Source organism: Scylla paramamosain, chromosome 26 (assembly GCF_035594125.1).
Source record: "Scylla paramamosain isolate STU-SP2022 chromosome 26, ASM3559412v1, whole genome shotgun sequence".
Taxonomy (NCBI): domain Eukaryota; kingdom Metazoa; phylum Arthropoda; class Malacostraca; order Decapoda; family Portunidae; genus Scylla; species Scylla paramamosain.
The window spans coordinates 5,550,394-5,572,832 of record NC_087176.1 but is presented as its reverse complement, the minus strand read 5'-3'; the positions used below and the strand labels follow the sequence as shown (position 1 = coordinate 5,572,832).

Sequence of the window (22,439 nt, the reverse complement as noted above, 5' to 3'; positions counted from 1 at the left end):
AACCCGGCTAATCATTTCTGTGAGTGTGTTACTTTTGAAAATAGCCGAGGTGAGAGAGCAAGCATTTATGGATACTCCCTATTCAACGGCGCTTTTCTCTTAAATTGTTGTTCTTTCCTCTTCTCTTTTCTCCCAGTTTCAGTTAGTATTTGTCTAGCCCTCTCAATATTTTTCTTCTCAAGCAATAATATCTATGTTTGATTTCTTTCCCTGGATAAGAAAATGAGGGAGCGCCAATCAAAAAGCGGACCTCTTCTTTACCTTCAACTTCAAGTTGAGGGGGAAGGATGGAGGCGTGAGGACACGTCAAGTACCACTAAATATTTGCCTAAGCAGCGTCAGGAACCCTGCAGAGCACCATGAAGTCCGTGTTCATGGTGGCGGAGAAGCCTTCCTTGGCACAGAGTTTAGCTGAGATTCTGAGCGGCAAGAAATGCTCCTCCAGGAAGGGTGAGTACCAAGCCGGCCTGGAGTGATGCTGGTGTTGATGCGAATTACTCTGCTTGGGGTCGTGGGCTTCGTCACTTTTTCACTACGATGTGCAACAATTCACATAATTAATAGTACCTTTAAGACACTGTAAGAAGGGAAAGAGATAAAAAGAGTAAATTCCCCAGTGTGTAGCCAGTGAAATGTTAAATCGTGGCTGTAAAACAATAGGAAATGCCTCAAAGTGGAAGGATATAGCAGGTAGTAGTGAAAGGGTTAATGATCGTGAGCAAAACGAACGGCGTAAGTATGAAGTAATGGTGTCCCTGGTGTACAGTGTGCATGTCAAGGCCTGGCTGTGACTTGTGCCCGTGTGTCACCCTACCGAGGTCAGTTTTTTTGGTAAGCCGCATCCCAAATTTCAGTATCCTTCCCTCTCTTAGGTCTTGGTGTTTTGAATGAATTGATGCTGAGATTTTCTGGTTAATTAAAAGATCGCCGACCCAGTTCAACCATTAAGATGTATATAGTTTTGTTCTCAGTCATCTGTCATCCTTGGTTGTTGTGTTTTTTAAGATTCGAATATGTTTTGAATGGAAGACAGTAGTGATTGTTGCAGGAGTAAGACCCTCATCATGATAATAAAATGCAGGAGGACTGTATAATTAAGGAGGTAAAGATTGAATAGTGGGAGGATATGGCTCTGCTAAATAATACATGAATAATGTGTATATATTTGGCTTAGCAGGACTAAAGTAATGATTAATGTAAGTATCTGGCAGATATTCCTGTTAAAGTAAGGTAACCCAGATAAGATGTTACACCTGATATTATGGAAGAAAAAATACAGCATGGAGTTTCCTAGTCTCCTTATTCCACTTTCTTTTACAAGGTGTAAGGAATACACTGGCAGTGACAATCTGTCCCAATCTGAAAGGGTGTTGTAATTTGACAAAAGCAAAATGAGTCTACACTTATATCTAAGTACTCATTAAGAGAGTTTTTTTTTCCCCATGGGGTTGCAGTTTATGTCTGGTTTTCCTAGTCTATCAGGACTGGGATGGTGCTTTCTTATGAAGGATTTTGGATTTGGCATTTGGGAACCATTACCCTGAGTGGATGCCCTTCCTAGCCTCAGACAGTGGCCAGGATTCGAACCTGTGCGCCTGAGGATCCCTCGGCCCCAAAGTACACATGGCCCCACTCATAAGGAAAGAGTAATGGTGAGTTGTTGCTAATGTTCAGATAACTAAGTGTGATGTTAATTTCTTACTTGCCCACAGGGTTCAATGGAGCATGTAGCGTGCATGAGTGGACCGGTGTCTTCCGGGAGCAGAGTGTGCGGTTCAAGATGACTTCTGTGTGTGGCCACGTCATGTCCCTTGATTTCCCAGGAAAGTACAACAACTGGGATAGGGTTGACCCGGTGAGTGTCTGGGTATGGGTGTGGGTGTGGGTGTGTGTATGTGTGTGACAGTTGATGGTGTCACAAAGAGGAAGCATGTGACAAAGAGCACAATTTCAATAGATGTAAAATGATGGAGACATTCTAAAGGGCACACAAGAAGGAAAGCTTGTGTGAACTCAGCACACTTACACATGGTAGTCCCTAATTCCTTTGTGTGTGTGTGTGTGTGTTCAGGCCGAGTTGTTCCGGTGTCCCACAGAGAAGAAGGAAGCAACTGCCAAGCTAAGAATGCCAGAGTTTCTAGGGAAAGAGGCTCGTGGCTCAGACTACCTGGTGTTGTGGCTTGATTGTGACAAGGAGGGAGAGAACATTTGCTTTGAGGTCATATCCTGTGTGATGCACTCAATGAACAGAACACCAGGTGGAGAACAGGTATGGTTTATAAGGAACTTCAATTTTGTAAAATCCAACTTCTGATTTCTGATATAATGGAATATAGTTAAATTTATTTGACTAATGTTACTCCTAAGGCCCTGAGGAATAGTCTAATTATAATAGTTTTGCTAAATATTTTTCAGTATAAATAAATGAAAGATAACTTATTCCTACTTTTACTCTATGATGGATTTTAATACTTTTAATAGGAACTTTTTTTAGTCTGTGTTAACCCACAGCAGACAATCAAAACCTACATAAATGAACTACTGTGTACAGTCCTCCCTTTCTTCTGGCAGATCATCTTCCGAGCCAAGTTCTCCGCCATCACGGACCGTGACATCAAGGCAGCCATGAACAGCCTGGTGGAGCCCAACGAGAATGAGTCACGCTCAGTAGATGCTCGCCAGGAGCTTGACCTCCGTATTGGCTGTGCCTTCACACGCTTCCAGACAAAATTCTTCCAGGTGCGTGATGTATGTTTTAAGAGATCCATCAAAGGAGTACTGGATTGTATTAATTTTGGAAAATTTATACAAAAAAGAAAATTAGATAACTGAGGTGAAATAAGAAAATATTTTGGATAATTTGGTCATTTGAAAAGCAAACTGTGATATTAGAAGTAGCATGAAAAGAGTAATGCAAGAAATATGAGCAATAAGAACATGGAAACATGCCCAAGTGACCTACACAAGAGAGGTCTTCAATAGTTAGCAGTAGATGGATAAACATTAAACATTTAGACATTACATAATTAGCCTGGCATGGCATTAGCAGCATAACCAGGAGAGTTTGTATGCCTGCTCTTTACTCTGTCATCTTAAGTTAATGGCTTCCTCCTTGCCTCAGGGGAAGTATGGCAATCTTGACTCCTCACTGATCTCCTTTGGGCCATGCCAAACCCCAACGCTGGGTTTCTGTGTGGAGCGCCATGACTTCATTCAGTCCTTCAAGCCCGAGACTTACTGGGTGCTGCAGGTAAGTCCATCAGCACTAGTGAGTTGTGATGTGTGCACTTTCATTCTGTAATTCAGTATATGTGAACTACAATACAACATGTAGTGTTTGAATTTTGTATCGTAAATGAAGTGATTTTTGTCTTTTTTGTTGATTTAGAGATGCAGAATTCACATTAACAATTTGAAATCTCAGTAAAAATTTAATTCTGAATGCTGAAAATGGATTAAATGAAAAAATTAAGAATACATTTAATCCAGACTTTAAAATTTTGTACTTTGTAAGTGGTTTTCATGAATGTAACTCGTGTAAGATGGAGGTCACTTCTATTGAGGGTGTTGTAAATATTTTAACGAACAGTATTATCCAGCAAGGTAATGCCTTAGATCATGCTGCTATGAATGCATCATTTACTTGTTTTAGGTGAAGGTGGCAGTGACTGAGGACAGACAGCTCGCCCTGGAGTGGGAGAGAGTGCGCAGCTTTGACAAAGACGTGGCCAATGTGTTCCTTAATGTTGTCAAAGAAAACAAGCGTGCCAAGTAAGTAAATGCCTTTCTTCTTATTACATTATTGATTGTGTGGTCATTCTTCTACAATTCCTCCCATCTCTCCATTCCTTTACACATACCTCTCTGGAGCTGTGAATGTTTTTAGTCATTCATTCACTTAGTAAATCTTTCCCTCAATTCCTTCCCTTTAATTCTTCATCCTTTCAGTTTTCAGTTCTTTCCCTCATTTGTTTTCTTTAAATTCCCATTTTTTTTACTCGTATTCTCTCTCTCTTTTTTTTTTTTTTTTTTACATTATCATAACAAGCCATGAACTTCTTTCCAGCCAATCATTTATTAATTTTTCTTATTTTTGCCACATGTGCTTCAGTAATGACACTAGATTTATCATTCATGCATCAGTAATGACACTAGATTTATCATTTGTGTTTCAGTAATGACACTAGATTAATCACCCTTGCCTCACATACTCCAATATTGATACTTGCTGGCAGGGTGATAAAGGTGGAGATGAAGGAGAAGACCAAGCCTCGTCCAGCAGCTCTCAACACTGTGGAGTTAATGAGGATAGCTTCATCAGGACTTGGCATGGGACCTCACCACGCCATGACCCTGGCTGAGCGACTGTACACCCAGGGTTATATCTCCTATCCTCGAACAGAGACTACACATTACCCAGAGAACTTTGACCTCAAGTGAGTGGGTGTAGGTAGGTTGCAAGGAATTAGGAGTGTGTGTAGAGAGGTGTCTTTTGGATTATAAGGGTGAAATAAAACTTTTGTGTGTGTCACTGTTTGGTGTGTCTATGAACTTTGATTTTGAATGGAAGTTGCAAGAAGGTTTTTTTCTTGGTGAGTGTGAGGGATTGCATCAAGTTAAGATTGAGGATGGGTTGAACACTTTTTTTTTTTTTTTTTTTTTTTTTTTTTTTTTTTTTTTTATTACTTACATGAGTAATCCTTGGCCATAGTGTATCCATATTCATTTGTTGAATCTTCAGTGCCTAATATTGCAGTATTCACTACCCATCCACTTCAGTATTCTTACCTTTGATCCCAAGAACTTAATTAACGTTAAGAGACACCCATCTCACAGTTCCTGACAGCTGATTGATGTTAAGAGACAGCCATCTCAAAGTTCCTGACAGCCCATTGATGTTAGGAGACAGCCATCTCACAGTTCCTGACAGCCTGTTGATGTTAAGAGACAGCCATCTCACAGTTCCTGACAGTCAATTGATGTTAAGAGACAGCCATCTCACAGTTCCTGACAGCCAGTTGATGTTAGGAGACAGCCATCTCACAGTTCCTGACAGTCAATTGATGTTAGGAGACAGCCATCTCACAGTTCCTGACAGCCATTCCCTGACCCATCTCTGCTTTTGTCAGGGGAGCGCTGAGGATCCAGGAAGGCCACAGTGACTGGGGTAGCACAGTGCGGGAAATCTTACGAGACGGCATCCAGAAGCCAAAGAAAGGACATGATGCAGGAGACCATCCCCCCATCACCCCCATGCGCTGTGCTAACCGGGGACAGTTTGATCACGACTCCTGGCGCCTGTATGAGTACATCACCAAACACTTCATTGGCACTGTGAGTGGAAGGGAGCTGGGGTGTGGAGTTCTGTAGGATATAATGTTGAATACCTTTGTGTATATCCATTAATACTTCCGCTCTCTTTTTATTTAAATATTATATACATACAAAATAAAATAATGTTGAATTGTGAAAAGGAGCTATGATTTTAAGCCAAAAATTAACACTGCTCTTTCATTCTCAGGCAGACTAGGTGTTTTTGTAATCAGTTAATCTTTGCAGCTGATGCCTGACTGTACGTACCTTAGCACCACAATTAGCCTGTCCATTGGCTCAGAAAACTTCAGTGTCACCGGCAAGCAGCTTATAGATCCTGGCTTCACCAAGGTATGCCCTGCTCAGTGTCTGTACTGCAGTTCTTTGTGTTCAGAAAATGATTGGCTAGTTTTGTGGATACTGATAAGCTATTGAGACAGTGTTAGCAGATACTTTAATCTCTTAAGGATCTGTCTTTCTCTTTGCTCTCTTTTTTTTTGTTTTAGTTTGTAGACACTATTGATGATAAGATTATGCTCGCTGATTCTTTACCCTCTTATTGATGTGTCTCTCACATTGTTCTCTTGTTTGTCTAGTTTTGTGAACACTGATGAATTATTGAGATTATGTTAGCTGGTACTTTTCTCTAATTAATCTCTCTCTCTCTCTCTCTCTCTCTCTCTCTCTCTCTCTCTCTCTCTCTCTCTCTCTCTCTCTCTCTCTCTCTCTCTCTCTCTCTCTCTCTCTCTCTCTCTCTCTCTCTCTCTCTCTCCTTGTTCTCTTGTTTGTCTTATTGCATATTCTCTTTCTCACTGCTCTCACTAATTTATCTGTCTTGGCTGTCTTGTTTCTTTTATTGCTTACCTTCTTTCTCCTTGTTCTCTCTAATCTATATTTCTTAGCTCGCTTGTTTGTTTTATTGCATATTCTCTTTCTCACTGTTCTCCCTAATCTATCAGTTGGGTCTTTTGTTTATTTTATTGCTTATTTTCTTTCTGCATTCTCTAATTTATCTCTCTCTTGGCTCTCTTGTTTGTTTTATTGCACACCTTCTTTCTCATTGTTCTCTCTCATCCATCTATCTCTCATTTTTCGTCTTGTTAACCAGCTCACTTCTCTTGTTTGTTGTATTATTTGCCTTTCCTCTCACTTGCTTTGTGTAGATGAGATCTGAGGCCAAGTGGCTCCAGTATCCTCTGAACTTGCCTCCACTAACCAAGTGTTGTGTTTCAGGTGATGGACTGGCTGGCACTGCAGGATGACGAGAAGCTTCCTGACTTGAAGGGCGGAGAGGAACTCCCTATACTTGAGGTGAGGTTCTTCCCCCCTGCAGCTGTCAGAAATATCTTGTATTGGCAAATGGAGAAGTCATCATAGTATATTTTATTACCTCTAAAAAAATTATTTATTTATGCCTGGAATATTGGGAAAGTAAAATAATGGTCTTTTATACTTATTGTAAAAATTACTCAGACCTGGAATAACTATTAGAAATATTACTTAAGCCTGGAAAATAGTGAAACTAAAAGAATTATTGTTATTAAAAGAGATAACTGTTTGAGCTTGGAATATTGAAAAGTTAAGGTAATGGTCTTCTATTTTTCTATCTACCTATATACCTGGCTGGCAATCTCACACAGTGGCCTAGACAAAGCACCACACACACACACACCCACACACACACACACACACACACACACACACACACACATACACACACACTTGTGGGACTTTTATAGTGGTTAAAAAGATTACATAGGCCTGGAGAATTGAGAATCAAAGACAGTCAACATTTAAGATTATTTAGGTGTAGAAAATTATAAAAACTAAGTGGTCTCTTACAGGCCAAGCTGACAGAACGACAGACATCCCCACCAGACTATTTAACAGAGGCAGAGTTGATCAGCCTGATGGAGAAGCATGGCATTGGCACCGACGCATCCATCCCTGTACACATCAACAACATTTCACAGAGGAATTATGTGCAGGTGTCAGCAGGGCGCAGGCTGGTGCCCACCAACCTTGGCATTGTTCTGGTGCATGGCTATCAGAAGGTGAGTGCCGGTAGAGGGTGGCAGACTGATGGGGAATGTGGGTTAATGTAAGCAAGGAACAGGTGATGATGGGTGGTTGTGGCATATTAGGATATATACATGCAGGGAGGGGATGCACTGTCTTGTTTAGAGTTTTGTGTACAGTATACTTATTTCTACGTTGAAATGCAGTGTCATGTCTTGTCTTGGCTACTGTCCTTTCTGCCAGATCTCAGACCAGTATAAAGATAGTCTGTTGTATTTATTTAATTGACTCATAGAATTTAAGCAACAAAATGTACCCCGCATGTGTCTGAGTGGTAGTGTAATGGGTAATGCATGTGTGAAGAAACTATTCATGTAGAAGTTTGGATGAATATTATGCCTCAGACATATATCAACCCCTATAATGTTACCTTTCATCCTTCACTGCGAGTGACCGACTTGGTGTCTTTGATCCCAGATTGATCCCGATCTGGTGTTGCCCACCATGAGGAGTGCTGTGGAGGAGCAACTCAACCTCATTGCTCTTGGGAAGGCAGACTTTAACTCTGTATTGCAGCACACTATTGAGATTTTTCAGCTCAAGTTTCAGTACTTTGTCAAGAACATTCAAGGCATGGATGAACTGTTTGAGGTCACCTTCTCCCCATTGTCAGCCACAGGACGACCACTGTCAAGGTGACAATATCTCCATTTTCCCTTACACTCTGTGGATGTGGCCTCATTGTTGCACTTATTTGTAATCGGAAGTGTTGAAAACCAGTGTGCTGTCTTGTGTTGCTACTTATGCTGTATTACCTACCACCCAGTCAGCCTAGAGTACTAACACACGTCCCTGTCCCAGGTGTGGCAAGTGCCGGCGCTACATCAAGCTGGTGGAGACCAAGCCTGTGCGGCTCCACTGTGTGACCTGCGATGAGACCTTTGCCGTGCCCCAAAATGGAGTGATTCGGGAGTTCCAGGAGAACAGGTGTCCACTGGATGACTTCCAGCTGCTGACTTGGTCTGCTGGAGCGAAGGGCAAGAGCTTCACATTCTGCCCATACTGTTACAATAATCCACCTTTCCCGTGAGTATTGTTCCTTGGCACTGGGATATAGTGCTCTGGTTTGATGTTTCTCTCACTTGCTGGTGTTCTAGAGATAAAATTACTGTAAGGAAACCTACTCAGTTATTGTTATCTTTTTTGTAAAAAAATTGTGACCACAATTTTATGTATTGTTTTTATCTACTTTGAGATTATAATAAAAGGCTAATTAAAGAGATTTTCTGCAAGAACAGGGTCCTAATACATTATAACAAATAAAAACAAAAAAGCTAGAAAAGCTAAAAACTTTAAAAAATGCTGCTGATGATTGGCTTCAACAGGGCAGGAAACAGGACCTTATACAATAATCAGTTATTGCAGAGGTGTCACTCATCAGTTGTGGCAAGTAAAAGCCACATTTTTGTTTGTATCCTGAAATCACAAGTGGTAACCCATCATGTTTCATACAGAGACATGTCCAAGGGTGGTGGGTGCAACCTGTGCTCCCACCCCACGTGTCAGTACGGCCGGGATAATGTGGGCATGTCCCAGTGCATGGAGTGTGGGCCAGGCATCCTGGTGTTGGACCCGTCCTCAGGCCCCAAGTGGAAGCTGGCTTGCAACAGGTATGCTGGAGGCTCCCAGGGATTCACTAAGTGTGCTCCTGACTGATTTATTTTAAAGTCTTATACTAAGATGTACTATCTTGTGTTAATCTCTTTGTATTAATTGCATCAGTTTATTGTCCTATAAAAACCATAAAGCATAAATCTCAAGGGGGAACACCAAGTTTTTTCACTTGTAATTTTACAGGTTTGTAGTAAATATAGTGATGATAAAATTGATCTGAAAATGTCTTTTAAACAGGTGTGATGTTATAATCAACCTCTTTGACAAGGCCAACAAGGTCCAGGTTCTTGAAGACACCTGTGAGGTCTGTGGCTCCCAGACAGTCACCGTAGAATATAAGGAGGTGAGATTAACATTTTGTTTTGATACTTAAGGTTTATAAAGATGTACTTCCCAGGAAGCCAGATGCACATGGAGTTCCTTTTAAGAGAAATGCCCAAACAATTTATGGGTTCCTTCCTCTTGTCATAAGTGTAAGAGAACACTGGAGGAACAAGTACCACGCTGGCAAATAGCTCTTGACATGCAACAAGTCACATTCAAAGCATTTATCAGGTGATGCTTGTGCACATCTTGTTAGTGACTAATAAGAAAAGTGTGGGTGAAGTGGAAGTATGATATTCAATAAGGAAATTAGAGAAAATTCATTTAGTGGCTTACAAAATGTTTATATCCCTTTAGAGTGGAATTTTTCAGAAAATAAACATTTATTATGGGAGGAAAGCACATTGTTTGGGACAGTTACAGTATGCTTTGACAAGAGAAACAAGGGTGAAATCATTGAGATTTGCATATCAATGACAAATAATGTTGCACTTTAGATTTAGTAGTAGTTTTGTTCTTTGATGATCAGAGAAAGAGGGACTGTGGTGAGCAGCTGTGGTTTAACATATTGTGGGAGTGCAATAAGAGAGAGAGAGAGAGAGAGAGAGAGAGAGAGAGAGAGAGAGAGAGAGAGAGAGAGAGAGAGAGAGAGAGAGAGAGAGAGAGAGACTTGCATATGATTTTCATGGCGCATTAAATTCCTAGTTGCATTCCTACTATAACAAATAGGTCTTCTGTGTTCTGCTACATTCAATATATGCTACACAAAATCTCACTGTTTTGAAATTCAAGTGACGCTTCTCAGGTACATAACATTATTTCACATAAATGGCTGATAAGCAGTGATGCATCTCTTAGGTGACAGTGGCTTATCCTACAGACCTATTGTGGGCTCATCTTACATAGTAACTGCTATTTTGTGTTCCCTGCAGGATTCCACACTTCTTACAAGCTATGATTTTTTATTTTTTTTTTTTATCTCACTTCACTGGTCTTTTCTATATTCTATGTATAATGCATGTTTTACAAGGATAGTATAAAAATTTAGTCTACATCTAATGCATCAATAATAAAATACTTTTTTTTACAAAATTATCTGTAAACTAGGGATGCAGTTCTCGCTTGCCAATATGGCACACACAGTCGTCTTACAAATCACACCACATCAGATTCATTTTGTTTAGATTCAAGCAGGGTTGACATTGACCCCCCCTTCCCCCTCCACCCCCCCCAAAAAAAAGCTTACTTTTTTTTTCACATGTAAAAATTCAGTTTTATAACATATTGATAAATAAGGTCTATATATGTACAGACAGCTCCATAATTGATGAAGCAGCTTTCCTACCTATATTTCTAACAAAAGCAACACCTGTCTTTTTTAGCTGCTGTTATTGGCTAGAGGCTAGAGCTATCTTTGACATGAATCTTGGGCCTGCCTTCTTCCCCCTCCCCCCACCACCACATCCCCATTCCATTTCCTCTTCCCATCCACCATGCTCCTCATACCTCTCCTTTTTACTTATATACGTACATGCATAGAGAGAGAGAGAGAGAGAGAGACACACACACACACACACACACACTTGGGCATACCACATGGTTGCTTAAACTTCCAGAAAAGAAAATAGATAATATCCTGTGTTTGAGTGTGTTACAAGTCCAGCTGATATCTTAATAGCTTAATCACACTTGTCACACACATTTGTCACACACAAACACAGGGCTTAGATGGGGGAGATAAGGAGGGGAGTATGAGAAATGTAGAAACAAGAAGGAAGTGGAGATGGGGAGGCAAACATGGAGTGGGTTGACAAATGTGTGGCTTAATTGACACCACAACTTCTGGCCTATGATATTTACCTATTAAAATCCCTCAAAGTTTACATGTGGCTTTAGTTAAAAATAAGGGTAGGAAAGCTGCTTCATTAAGCAGGAAGCCGTCTTTACATATACATAAAAAAATGTAAAAGTAGTCAAGTCCTGTACAGCACAATTTAACACAAGCTTTGTCCAACTGGACCAACCTGTATCAATATGAACTAAACAACTGTCTATCCTTCAGATAACACTTAAAACCTTTTGTTTCACTCTAGATTACTCTTTAATTGCTTATTTAAAGTGACATACATATAAATATGAGGAATAAACAAAAAAATAAATAAAATACCCTAAAAAGAAACAATAAAACCCTCCAAAAAAAACACTGGGTTGGGTGGGGAGAAAAAATGTTTTTCTAACCCTGGACTCAAGCAGCTTAATGTAGTGGCTCAGGACACTTCCATCCACCTGGTGACAGTTTCAGCTTTGCAGCTCAAGGACATGATAGGAAAGGAGCCTCATAACCACACTAATTTGTCTCACCCTTCCTCCTCAGGGTAAGAGCAAACTGAAGGATGGGCAGCTGACAGCCACAGGATGCATCTTCTGCAGCACCACCCTCCTGCCACTGGTGGAGAAGCACCGTGCATCCCAGGAGGCAGGGCGGGGCCGGGGACGGGGCAGAGGGCGAGGGCGAGGGGGCAGAGGGACGAGGGGTGGGGGGCGGGGCAGCCGGGGACGAGGAGGGGGGCGGGGCAGGAGATAGTCTTTGTGGTAATGCCATGACTATTTCCTTCATTGTGTCCAAGATGAATTATTTCTACTGGAGCCTTCATTTTGAGACCCTAAATAAAATTATCTATACAAGATAATTATCTTTACAACTCATCATATATTTTTAGCTGATTATAAAATAAAAACTAGAGACTTTAATTACATATTAGAAAATATCTATTTATGGAATGTGCATATTTTCTTGCATTTCTTCCTGATGGCTGCACCTGACCAGAGGAGATTATCATGAGAAAAGATCCAGCACTAGACCTGCATAAACTGATATGTCTCATCACTGATGCTTCTCTCTCTCTCTCTTTTTTAAATTGTTAATGGTAAAGATTAAAAAAAAAAAAAAAAAACTGCCATAAAGTTAACTTCTTACCTCCCAGTAGAAACAGCATACACAACCCTGAAGTAAGACTAAACATGCCAAAATCAGAGTAAATGTGATCTCAATTATCCTGCCAGTTCAACAAGATCTTGTATAATAATTTACTGGTCTAGTTTTACTTACACATAGGACACACTGCAACTGCATGGAGGCTAAGAGGTTATTGGTGTCTCTCCATTACAGAGGCATGAGAGGAGAAGCAAAAGATGAAGTCACAAGATAATGTTAGGTAACCATGAACACTACTAAATCTTTTCTCATGGTACTCCACTGGATAGGAACTTCCCACCTGACAAAGGCATTTACTTAGAAAGGTCCCTATGGTATCTATACAAGCATACATACAGGTTTGTGGTACCTTAGCAGTACCAAGATTAGTTCCTTGAGTGTGTACACTGAACCATATAACCAAGGCAGCTTCCTTTGCCTTGAATGTGAAGGTTGTGTCTTGCTTGGAAGGAAGGTGGAAGCTTGAAGGCAACAAATCTCTTGAGTAGCTGGAGACTAGTGGGAGTTTTGTTGGATTTTATACTTTGCTTTACCAGTATCATTGATCACGCAAATATGCTGAAAACAGAGAAAAGCTATAGTAGTTTGTGCACTGTCTCATCCCTGCATGCAACTCTTCTTAGGCAAGCTGTGTCCACAAGTTAGGCAAGTTTTCACTTCTACTTTTTATGTACATGACTACCAATATCTACATAAGAAGCAGCTTTAAATGAGAATTAAAGGTGTCAGATGAAATAAGAAATCCAGATAAAGCAGATAATGGAATTTCAGTCAGGCAAAAAGATGCAAATGAATAAAGGCAGGTATAATAGTAAATCCAACACAGCATACTCACATTTAGATCCCTGAAGTATTCATTGTAGTCCAGAGCGTAGCCCACCACAAACTTGTCTGGCACCTCAAAGCCACAGTCTGGGAATAATATATTACTTAAAATCCAATGCAGATGCTGTGTTCAACCACTACAAACTATGCCACTGAGTTTTATAGACCAATTTATAACATCAAGCTAAGAATAAAGAAATGCTATTTGAACATAAGGGAAGCAGACAAAAAATAAGCCTACACATGTCAGTCTCTGTATGTGATAAATTCATTCATACAAAACACTCAGTTTACACATAGTCCAGTCAAACCCTATTTAGTCATTAAAGACATACCTACTCTCCATACTCATCTTTGCCTATATCCTCACATCACTCTTGCACCTTCACACTTAACCTACGACCTCATATAACCTCCACACACATACATACACACACATCCTTCACAGCATCCTCACACCTTCACTCAGTCAAACCCTCTCCATTCTTTCTAGCTATACATACTGTCCACATTGCCCTTCCTGTAACCTGCCTCACCCCTTCATTCTTACACCACACTTTTTATAGGACCTTATATACCCTCCACACACACACACACACACACACACACACACACACACACACACACACACACACACACACATCCATCACAGAATCCTCATACCTTTACTCCAGTTAAACCCTATTTAATCTTTATACATACTGTCCACATTGCCCTTCTTACAGTATGCCCTTATATCCTCATTGTTGTGTTTGTCTCAGTTTCAATTTTGTTTTGTTTGTGTTTCTAACCATTCTCCATGGTTACGAATCAGCAATAGCACACTCATCATTCATACATCTTCACCTTCATATACACACACACACCCTGACAGCTTCCTCATACCACAAAAGACACTCACAATCCGGCCTGTATCCAGTTGAATCAGGACGTCTCTTCACAAGGAGAGAAGCAACCTTGACAGACTTGGGCTCATATTTCTGCAGGATGGCCAGGAGGCGACTCATGGTGCGGCCTGTGTCAATGATGTCCTCCACCACCAGCACATTGTGGCCCCGAAGGTTGCTCAGATTGTCACCCCCAATGACTCGAATGTCCCCTGTGGAGTCATCATTCTGGGAGGGAGGAGGAAAGGGCTTGGGTGAGAATGTGAATGTATGGGTGTAGTTGTGTTACTTGAGACAAACAACTGGTACTGCCTCTAAATGTACTACTACCTATAGATTGAGAAAGAGAGAGAGAGGGAGTGGGACAGCAGAGAGAGAAGATATAGTTGTGGTGATGGTGGCAGTATTAGTAGTAGTAGGAGGAGGAGGAGGAGGAGGAGGTGGTGATGGTGGTGGTGGTGGTGGTAGGAGGAGGAAGAGGTAGTGTCAAGACATCTCCATAACTAAGTTTGCCTCCATTATATAATTCTTCTCATTTTGGATACAGCAACTAAGTGAGCTTTTCCTCCTTTTCCTTCCTTAGCTAGTGCCCTCAGCTAGTCTCCTTTAGATAAAAAATAATAAAAGTAATGATCAGAATAGGTAAACATAGTGTGTTGACAATCTTTCACCATTCATAGCAATCAAATCAGCTATCAAACTATAGTACAGTACTGGAGGAAACACACTGATAACACACCAAAATATAGTAGTAATAATCAGTAAAGGTTAACATAATGTGCTGACAATTTTTCACCATCCATAGCAAATGAGGCCAGTAAAGACCACTACTCATATTATCATCAAACACTCTAAACTATAGGAGTGAAAGAAATGCACCAATAAGACAACAAAAAATAGTAGTAATAATCAGTAAAGGTAAACCTAATGTGTTGATAATGTTTCACCATTCAGGCAAGTTAAAGTCATCATTGCCCACAGTATCAAGTCTAATCTATAGAAGTAGAAAAAAACACATAGCACTGATAACACACCACAAAGTATTCACCATTATCCCTTCCTACACATTCAAGTTTTACCTCATAGCTCTTGAGGCGGATGAAGTCAACATGGAGCTGCACTGAAACAGAGGCATGGAAGCGATTGAGAGTGGTGAGCTTGTCCAGAAGGTCTGTGTAGAAGCGGTAGCCTCCCTTCAGAACACAAAGGGCTGTCAGGGGCTCATCTCGGATGTCCTGGAAGATGTCCCTGGCAAGGCGTTCTGTTCTGTGGGGGCAAGGAAATGAGGTAATGAAAAAGAATGCATAAATCTCTCTCTCTCTCTCTCTCTCTCTCTCTCTCTCTCTCTCCTTCTTTCATCTGTTAACAAAAGAATGATAAGCTCTCTCTCTCTCTCTCTCTCTCTCTCTCTCTCTCTCTCTCTCTCTCTCTCTCTCTCTCTCTCTCTCTCTCTCTCTCTCCTTCTTTCACTTGTTAACAAAAGAATGATAAGCTCTCTCTCTCTCTCTCTCCTTCTTTCACTTGTTAACAAAAGAATGATAAGCTCTCTCTCTCTCTCTCTCTCTCTCTCTCTCTCTCTCTCTCTCTCTCTCTCTCTCTCTCTCTCTCTCTCTCTCTCTCTCTCTCTCTCTATCTCACCTGTCCTGAATCAGCCCCCAGGGAATGAGCACATTCTCCAGGTCCTCCTCATAGTGGCGAGGGACACAGAAGTTGGACAGAGCATAGCCAGTGTAATCATCCGCAATCTGCAATGAACAGACTGCTTTCAAACACTGACCTGTATTTTAAAGTCTTCTTACATTAGGACTATTTTTCAGAGGCCACAGAAATGAGTAAGTGGTGTTTTTCTCATTGATGTTGCAGAGCCCTCCTTAAACTGAAGAATTAAATAAACCTGAAAACCTCGTAACTCCCACTAGAGCAGGGATTCCCAACCTGGGGTACATGTACCCCCATTGGTACATTCACACTTTCCAGGGGGTACATTGGGGCTCAGAGAATAACCACTACTGTACAATACATGGTGTTGTACTCTGCAGTCAGATTGCACAATGTCATGTTTTTTTTACAATTTCCTCATTTTAGTAAGCAAAAATTTTATCTAAATTATATCAAGAATAGGGTGAATACCATTTGGTTTTCACTATTATGGAACTAACCGTGGCCGCAATCTGTAATGTCCCTGAAAGGATCAGGCAAGGGACGTAATGATCATTATGGATCATTATAAGAAAGATATATATGTGATGGATTAAGATATATTGTAAATTACTTGAGTTTACTCTATTGATGTTGTCACCTTTAAGATTCCCATGCAATCTACACATAGAAATTTCATAACACAATAATATCAAAATATTACAATTATATATATTTTTTTATTATTACTTATTTATCTGTGGGTACACGGTAACCTGTAAAAATGTCCAAGGGGTACAGAGGAACAAAAAAGTTGGGAACCCCTGCACTAGAGCATGTAGAGGTCAGTAAGAGTGGTGTTTTCTTATTAATAATGGATAATTCTCGCAAAAATCATCAGTAGAATCATGAATTACCCCTGAAAATCCAAATAACTTCTACGAGATCATGTTGAGATAGCAGTCGTTTGATGTGAGAGCGTAGTCTATAGCCGCCGAAAACATACTGAGATAAAACTTTTTTCTCTCTCTCTCTCTCTCACTGGTGATGCAGAAATCTCGTAAAGACCATCACCAGAACCATGAAATACCCCAGAAAATCTAAATAACTTCCTGTTGAGCATGTTGATATTAGCTGTCATTCGATTTTTGAGAGTTGCGTCGCCTATCACAAAAGCTGGGATTGCGTGACATTAGGAATTCCTCCATCATTACTGTCAATGTTCAGGGAGGCTCAGCAAACTTACGAGTCACGTAATCTGTTTGTCAGGTCTCATGGTTTCTTTGTATATTTTCAGTATCTTATCAATGTCTTCTAACACGTGTTCTTCCGGAAACACAAAGGAAAATAAAAAGAACATAACAGCAGACTACATACAGCAGACTTGTAACGAAGCTGCTTTTTTGATAAGATGTCCTTGTAGCACTCTGGATTGAGGGTCATTCAGTAATAATGTGTGTGTGTGTGTGTGTGTGTGTGTGTGTGTGTGTAGCAATTTATTCGAATATTTCACTTTTCCTCATCGTTTCAGTTTGTTATATTATGTATGTACGTTCTATCATTTTCTGTCATTCTGTATGAGAGAGAGAGAGAGAGAGAGAGAGAGAGAGAGAGAGAGAGAGAGAGAGAGAGAGAGAGAGACGGTCAGGGGACAACACAAGCACAGTACTCTTTCATGATACCCGTGTGTCCAACATCCGCACTGTCTTCTCAGTGTTGCCAAATTGACAGAAAATCCGTCAAATCTAGCGGATTTAATTTTCAAATGGATAACGGAATATCTTGTGTATTTTCAATGTGTTTACCGGACACTGTCGCGGATAACACGAGCTAGCAACTTTACCCAATCTGTCTGTCACTTTTCAGACGCTAGAAGTGTGGAATCGGATTTTAAAATCAAACTCCGGGTCCAACTACCGATTCTACGAAAATTCAAGGTTGCGAATCCGTTTGTTTCATATATATATATATATATATATATATATATATATATATATATATATATATATATATATATATATATATATATATATGTGTGTGTGTGTGTGTGTGTGTGTGTTCTAACACACACACACACACACACACACATACTCGTATATATATATATATATATATATATATATATATATATATATATATATATATATATATATATATATATATATATATATATATATATATATATATGACACATTCGAATAATTTGTTTTAATAAACAACATTAATTCATATGAAACACCATGGAATAGTAGACGAAAAAAAAAAAAAAGGGTACTCATGAAAGATCATTACTTATCCCACATACATGTGAGAATTTCCCACGAAAGGGCGCAACTGGTCTACCAGTGCACCCAAGAAACGTTATGCTGCAGAGGGATCAAGGTCGCGAATATTTTACCGACTCTGACTCGTACCAAAAGTATCCGACTCCTCGACTTAATCGACTCCCCACCGGACAGAAGGCCCGAAGACGGCGCCTAGTATTCCTTCAGACTTCACCTTGTGTAGAAGTGCCAGTATCTCGGTAACGAATCCGACTTGCCAACAAACGTGCAATTAGAGATGGAAGACTACCACACATGAAAGGTTGGCTTACATCTGTGGAGCTAGATATGACTAGTCTTCTGGGAGTACTGTACATGCGAGATAATGCGAAAGTATGTGATCTGCGAAGACACGTTCACTCAGTGAAGCATATTAGATAATCACATTAGTGCTACTCCAAAGCAAGCCACAAGTGTGTGTGAAAGATCGCTGTCAATGGCAGTGGTTGAACATGCATAATTTTTAACAGCTGATTATTCCTCAGAAGGCTACAAAAAGGAGTTCTCTGGTGGTGTGATGCTGCCCTAGAGTATAAAGCTACATAGAACCACCTAAAGCTTCCACAAGAGGACAAGTATTATCTTCGTGAAAATCGCTCGCTGCATTGCTTGAATGACCCGTCTCTGTTATAATAAACTTGGACTTTTGGAGTTGAAGAATATAAGTACGTCTTAGTGTTGTGAGGGAACCAATAGTGTAGGATGCAGAACAATCGGTGACGCAATACCACCACAGCAATTGGTAAATTTTGGATTGAGGTAAAGTATAATCTGAGACGCATTTGATGTCCATCCTTGTTTTGAACTACATGCATTAACCATCAGTGTGCTCTAAGGAATAGATGGAATACAAGGCCAGTCAATGCAGTTTCAGCAGTGAGGAGTGAGTTCAGCAAGCAGACACTGAGGCAGCAAACACAACAGATCGATTCAGACGGCTCAGCATCAAGTTCATCAATGGGCGTGTCAAGAAAGAGGATGAAAATCGTACAATTTTCTCTTGAGATCTAACGTAAGTGTTTTTGAGAAAAAATAAATAACTGCACTTGATTTACGCAATTTGCATGTTTTGTGGATAGGAATTTCAAAATTTAAACTACGTTATAAAACTAAATGGCAATATTTTGAGGGTAAATGCTTAGGTTTTATAACATTACGCAGATTTGTTGCAGACTTTGTTACCAAGCTAGAGTATTTTCTCTATCACATTTGGCAACACTGGTCCAGCAGACAGTAAATCTGATACGCAAGACGCAACACATAATGGTCTCTACTGGCACATACGCAGCATCATTATCCTGCATGTGTTCGCGAGTACAAACAGCCTTGAAAGATAAGAAAAATGTGAGATTAATTATTGCAATCAGGGGAACGTAGCCTTAATTAATCGTATGGGCGCCTTCACTCATAACAGGCTTTAGTGTAAGTTATTTAGGCTTTCATGAGTGTCAGCAAGATTCTAGTGATGCATAAGAAGATATTATATTGCCGAAAGTATTGGAAAAAGTACTCAAGATAAACAATTTTTAGTCCTTATGAGAGTAATAAAAAATTCCACGCAAGGGTTACCAGCTCTCCCCACTCAAGTTAGTCATTCCGCGCTCACTATAAGCAGACGACCTTCAGACATTTTTTGTCCCGCCAGTCCCTTGGCCATCTACTGACCTTCAACCTTGCCCTCTCCCTCCCATCTTCCCGACGTCCACCCTTCTTCCTCACCCCCCACAAAGCCATACCAGTCATTACTAGACTGCTAGTAGAACACAGACGGTGAGGGGGGGGGGGGTGATCATGAGTAATGGGTTAATTCTCTCTCTCTCTCTCTCTCTCTCTCTCTCTCTCTCTCTCTCTCTCTCTCTCTCTCTCTCTCTCTCTCTCTCTCTCCAACTGCATCGCTAATAAGCACATAACAATCACTATAACAATTTGCAGACAGCCTCAAGGCAAGGTCCGTTAATCCTTGTACACTCAAACCTCCCAGTGAGTTCTAGTTACACACAAATACGAGGATCACACGGTTTATTTGTCATTATGATGAGAATTACGGTGGATTTGCAGGTAATATGAACTAAAAAAAAAAAAAAAAAGGCTGCAATTAAGTCAGAGGTGAAAACTGTTACATGGAACCAACTCGACAACGTAAAGGGAGATGAAATGGTTAATAAGCGGTGTTGTCAAGCGGTGAAATTTGGCTAGATGGAGACTAGAAAGAGGAGCGGAAGCCAGAAATTCTACCTATAGAGACTGGTGGTCAAGGATGGTGATGGAGGGATGAGTAAACAGCGAACTTAAATGGTGTTACGTAATTTAGTGACCACGTGTAGAGCGGCTGAACACTGCATGGGAGCTAGTGGAGGACACACACACACACACACACACACACCCGTGATAGAGAAAAAAAATCGATAGAATCTATGCTGCAAAACGTGATTGGATAAGATATTAACACACACACACACACACACACACACACACACACACACACACACACACACAAGAAAAAAAAATATAAGCTTGAATCAATCTAAAACGCAATCACTTCACACACACACACACACACACACAAGAAAAAAAAAATATAAGCTTGAATCAATCTAAAACGCAATCACTTCACACACACACACACACACACACACACACACACACACACACAGTAGAAGGATAATACCATAAAAAGACGAGATAAAGAAGTAAACACCACCACAGATAATAATGATATAAAACCATCACACAGTCACGTTCGTCCTAGAGGGCAAATACACGAACAACTCTTCATAGTAAACTTAATGTAGCAACCTAATCGCTACTTTTAAATGCCCATAATTGAACAAAATCCCATTAGTTAATTCCTACACACATTAACCTTCATAGAAAAGATAACCGAATATGAACACCGTCTTATTACTGTAACAATGCTGCTTTTTTTCTTTATATATAGTTTTTTTTTTTTTATCGTCCACATTAGTTTAAGCTTCCTCCCGTGATTAACAGTTATAAGCCTTTTACTGTTTGACATTTTGTTCTCTTTTAATCAATAACTTTTTGAACATTTTTGTATTAAACTCACTTCAGTATTTATGTAACCAAAGTGCAAACTCAGTTCCCTATTCTCTCTTTTGTCTTATTTTCTTAATAATAATAATAATAATAATAATAATTATTATTATTATTATTATTATTGTTATTATTATTATTATTATTCTCTCATCTTTTCTTTTCAGCTATTCCCTAACCTTTAATGTAATCAATAACCTTCAAACCACTTTTAATTTGTATCCAACTCACTTTAAAATAAATAAATAAATTATTAAATAGATAAATAAAAATCTCCGTCTTTTCTGTCTTGAAGCACACTCTACAATGCACTGAAGGTTTACAAAGGACATGCACCGCCACACACTGGGTGAGCGGGGTAGGTGGCCTGACCTATCACTGCCACACCAACAGAGGCCCTGGTGAAAGGTGGCACGCCAAACACAACCCAGATAGATTAGAATTAGATTGTGTTGTTGCCTTTCAACGACATCCCTTTATCTTTCTAGGTCTCTATTTCCTTTCTTACGTGTGTGTTTTTTAGCTTTTTTTTTTTCTATCTCCCTTTCTAGAACCCAGCCTGTCCCCGTGCATCCGGTTTATGATTACGATAAACCGTGCGACCGAATCCTTTTATCACCTAATAAATGGTACAGGAATTCCAGTCAAGGTATTGTACTACACTGAAGGTTAAAAGCAATTATCTTAATATAAAATATGATGACTTTTATGTACAATTTCATGGGTCTTACTTTGATGCAGTCCTTGCTCATCTCGGCGTCACGTCACGTCACGGTAAGATACGCACGTTGGGTTACAAGAATGCTATGTGATGATAACAGCTATGCTTCTTTCCCTCGCTTGAGCGTTTCTGAGAGAAGGAATAATGCATAGGTGGCCCGGATTGACCAAGGTGAGGTCCCACGTCGTCTATATTTTAATTTTATCTCTCAGAATTTAGGTGGCTTCCATAATTTACATGTGAAAAATAATACTATTAATTTTTATGCTTGTTTATTTGCAATAATTGTTGTTTAAAATGTGCTGCTATTATTTTTTCAGTGTCTTGAATGAAGAAGAAAGCGGGTGCTTGCAATGGTAGACTTTGATATTATGACTCTTTCTAAATCTCGACCTATAGACATCAGATAGGTGTTCTTTCCCCATCGATAATGCAGAATACTTGTTAAGCTATCATTAGAATCATGGAAACCCCTTTGAAAATTTAAATAATTTCCACATTTTTTTTTCTCTGGACATTACTCCTTAGGAACTGGCACCTTAGTGATTTTTTTTTTGTTGTCCTTGGCCTGATCCCCTCGTACATCAAAAGAAAAAAAAATAACAATACAACCCCAAAATGCTTCAAAATAATCCTAGATTTTCAAACATTTTATCTTGTCTCTT

The 22,439-nt window shown here is 39.9% G+C and overlaps 2 protein-coding genes across 2 annotated transcripts; one reads left to right on the top strand and one right to left on the bottom strand.

The window, feature by feature from the left end:
• Positions 1-112: 112 nt before the first annotated feature.
• LOC135113633 (DNA topoisomerase 3-beta-1-like) lies at positions 113-11,914 on the top strand. The gene is made up of 16 exons (XM_064029028.1): positions 113-450; positions 1,713-1,855; positions 2,072-2,269; positions 2,572-2,739; positions 3,122-3,250; positions 3,653-3,771; positions 4,236-4,436; positions 5,130-5,334; positions 5,560-5,664; positions 6,547-6,624; positions 7,158-7,367; positions 7,810-8,027; positions 8,194-8,418; positions 8,847-9,002; positions 9,244-9,349; positions 11,705-11,914. Exons 1-16 carry the CDS (start codon positions 360-362, stop codon positions 11,912-11,914), a joined length of 2,562 nt encoding a protein of 853 aa, XP_063885098.1. The 5' UTR covers positions 113-359.
• Positions 9,654-21,939, bottom strand: LOC135113636 (hypoxanthine-guanine phosphoribosyltransferase-like). Its single transcript, XM_064029044.1, has 6 exons — positions 21,785-21,939; positions 15,676-15,782; positions 15,117-15,303; positions 14,052-14,265; positions 13,161-13,237; positions 9,654-12,883 (listed from the first exon to the last, which is right to left on the bottom strand). The coding sequence occupies exons 1-6, from the start codon at positions 21,803-21,805 to the stop codon at positions 12,821-12,823; spliced, it is 669 nt and encodes a 222-aa protein (XP_063885114.1). The 5' UTR covers positions 21,806-21,939; the 3' UTR covers positions 9,654-12,820.
• Positions 21,940-22,439: the final 500 nt, after the last annotated feature.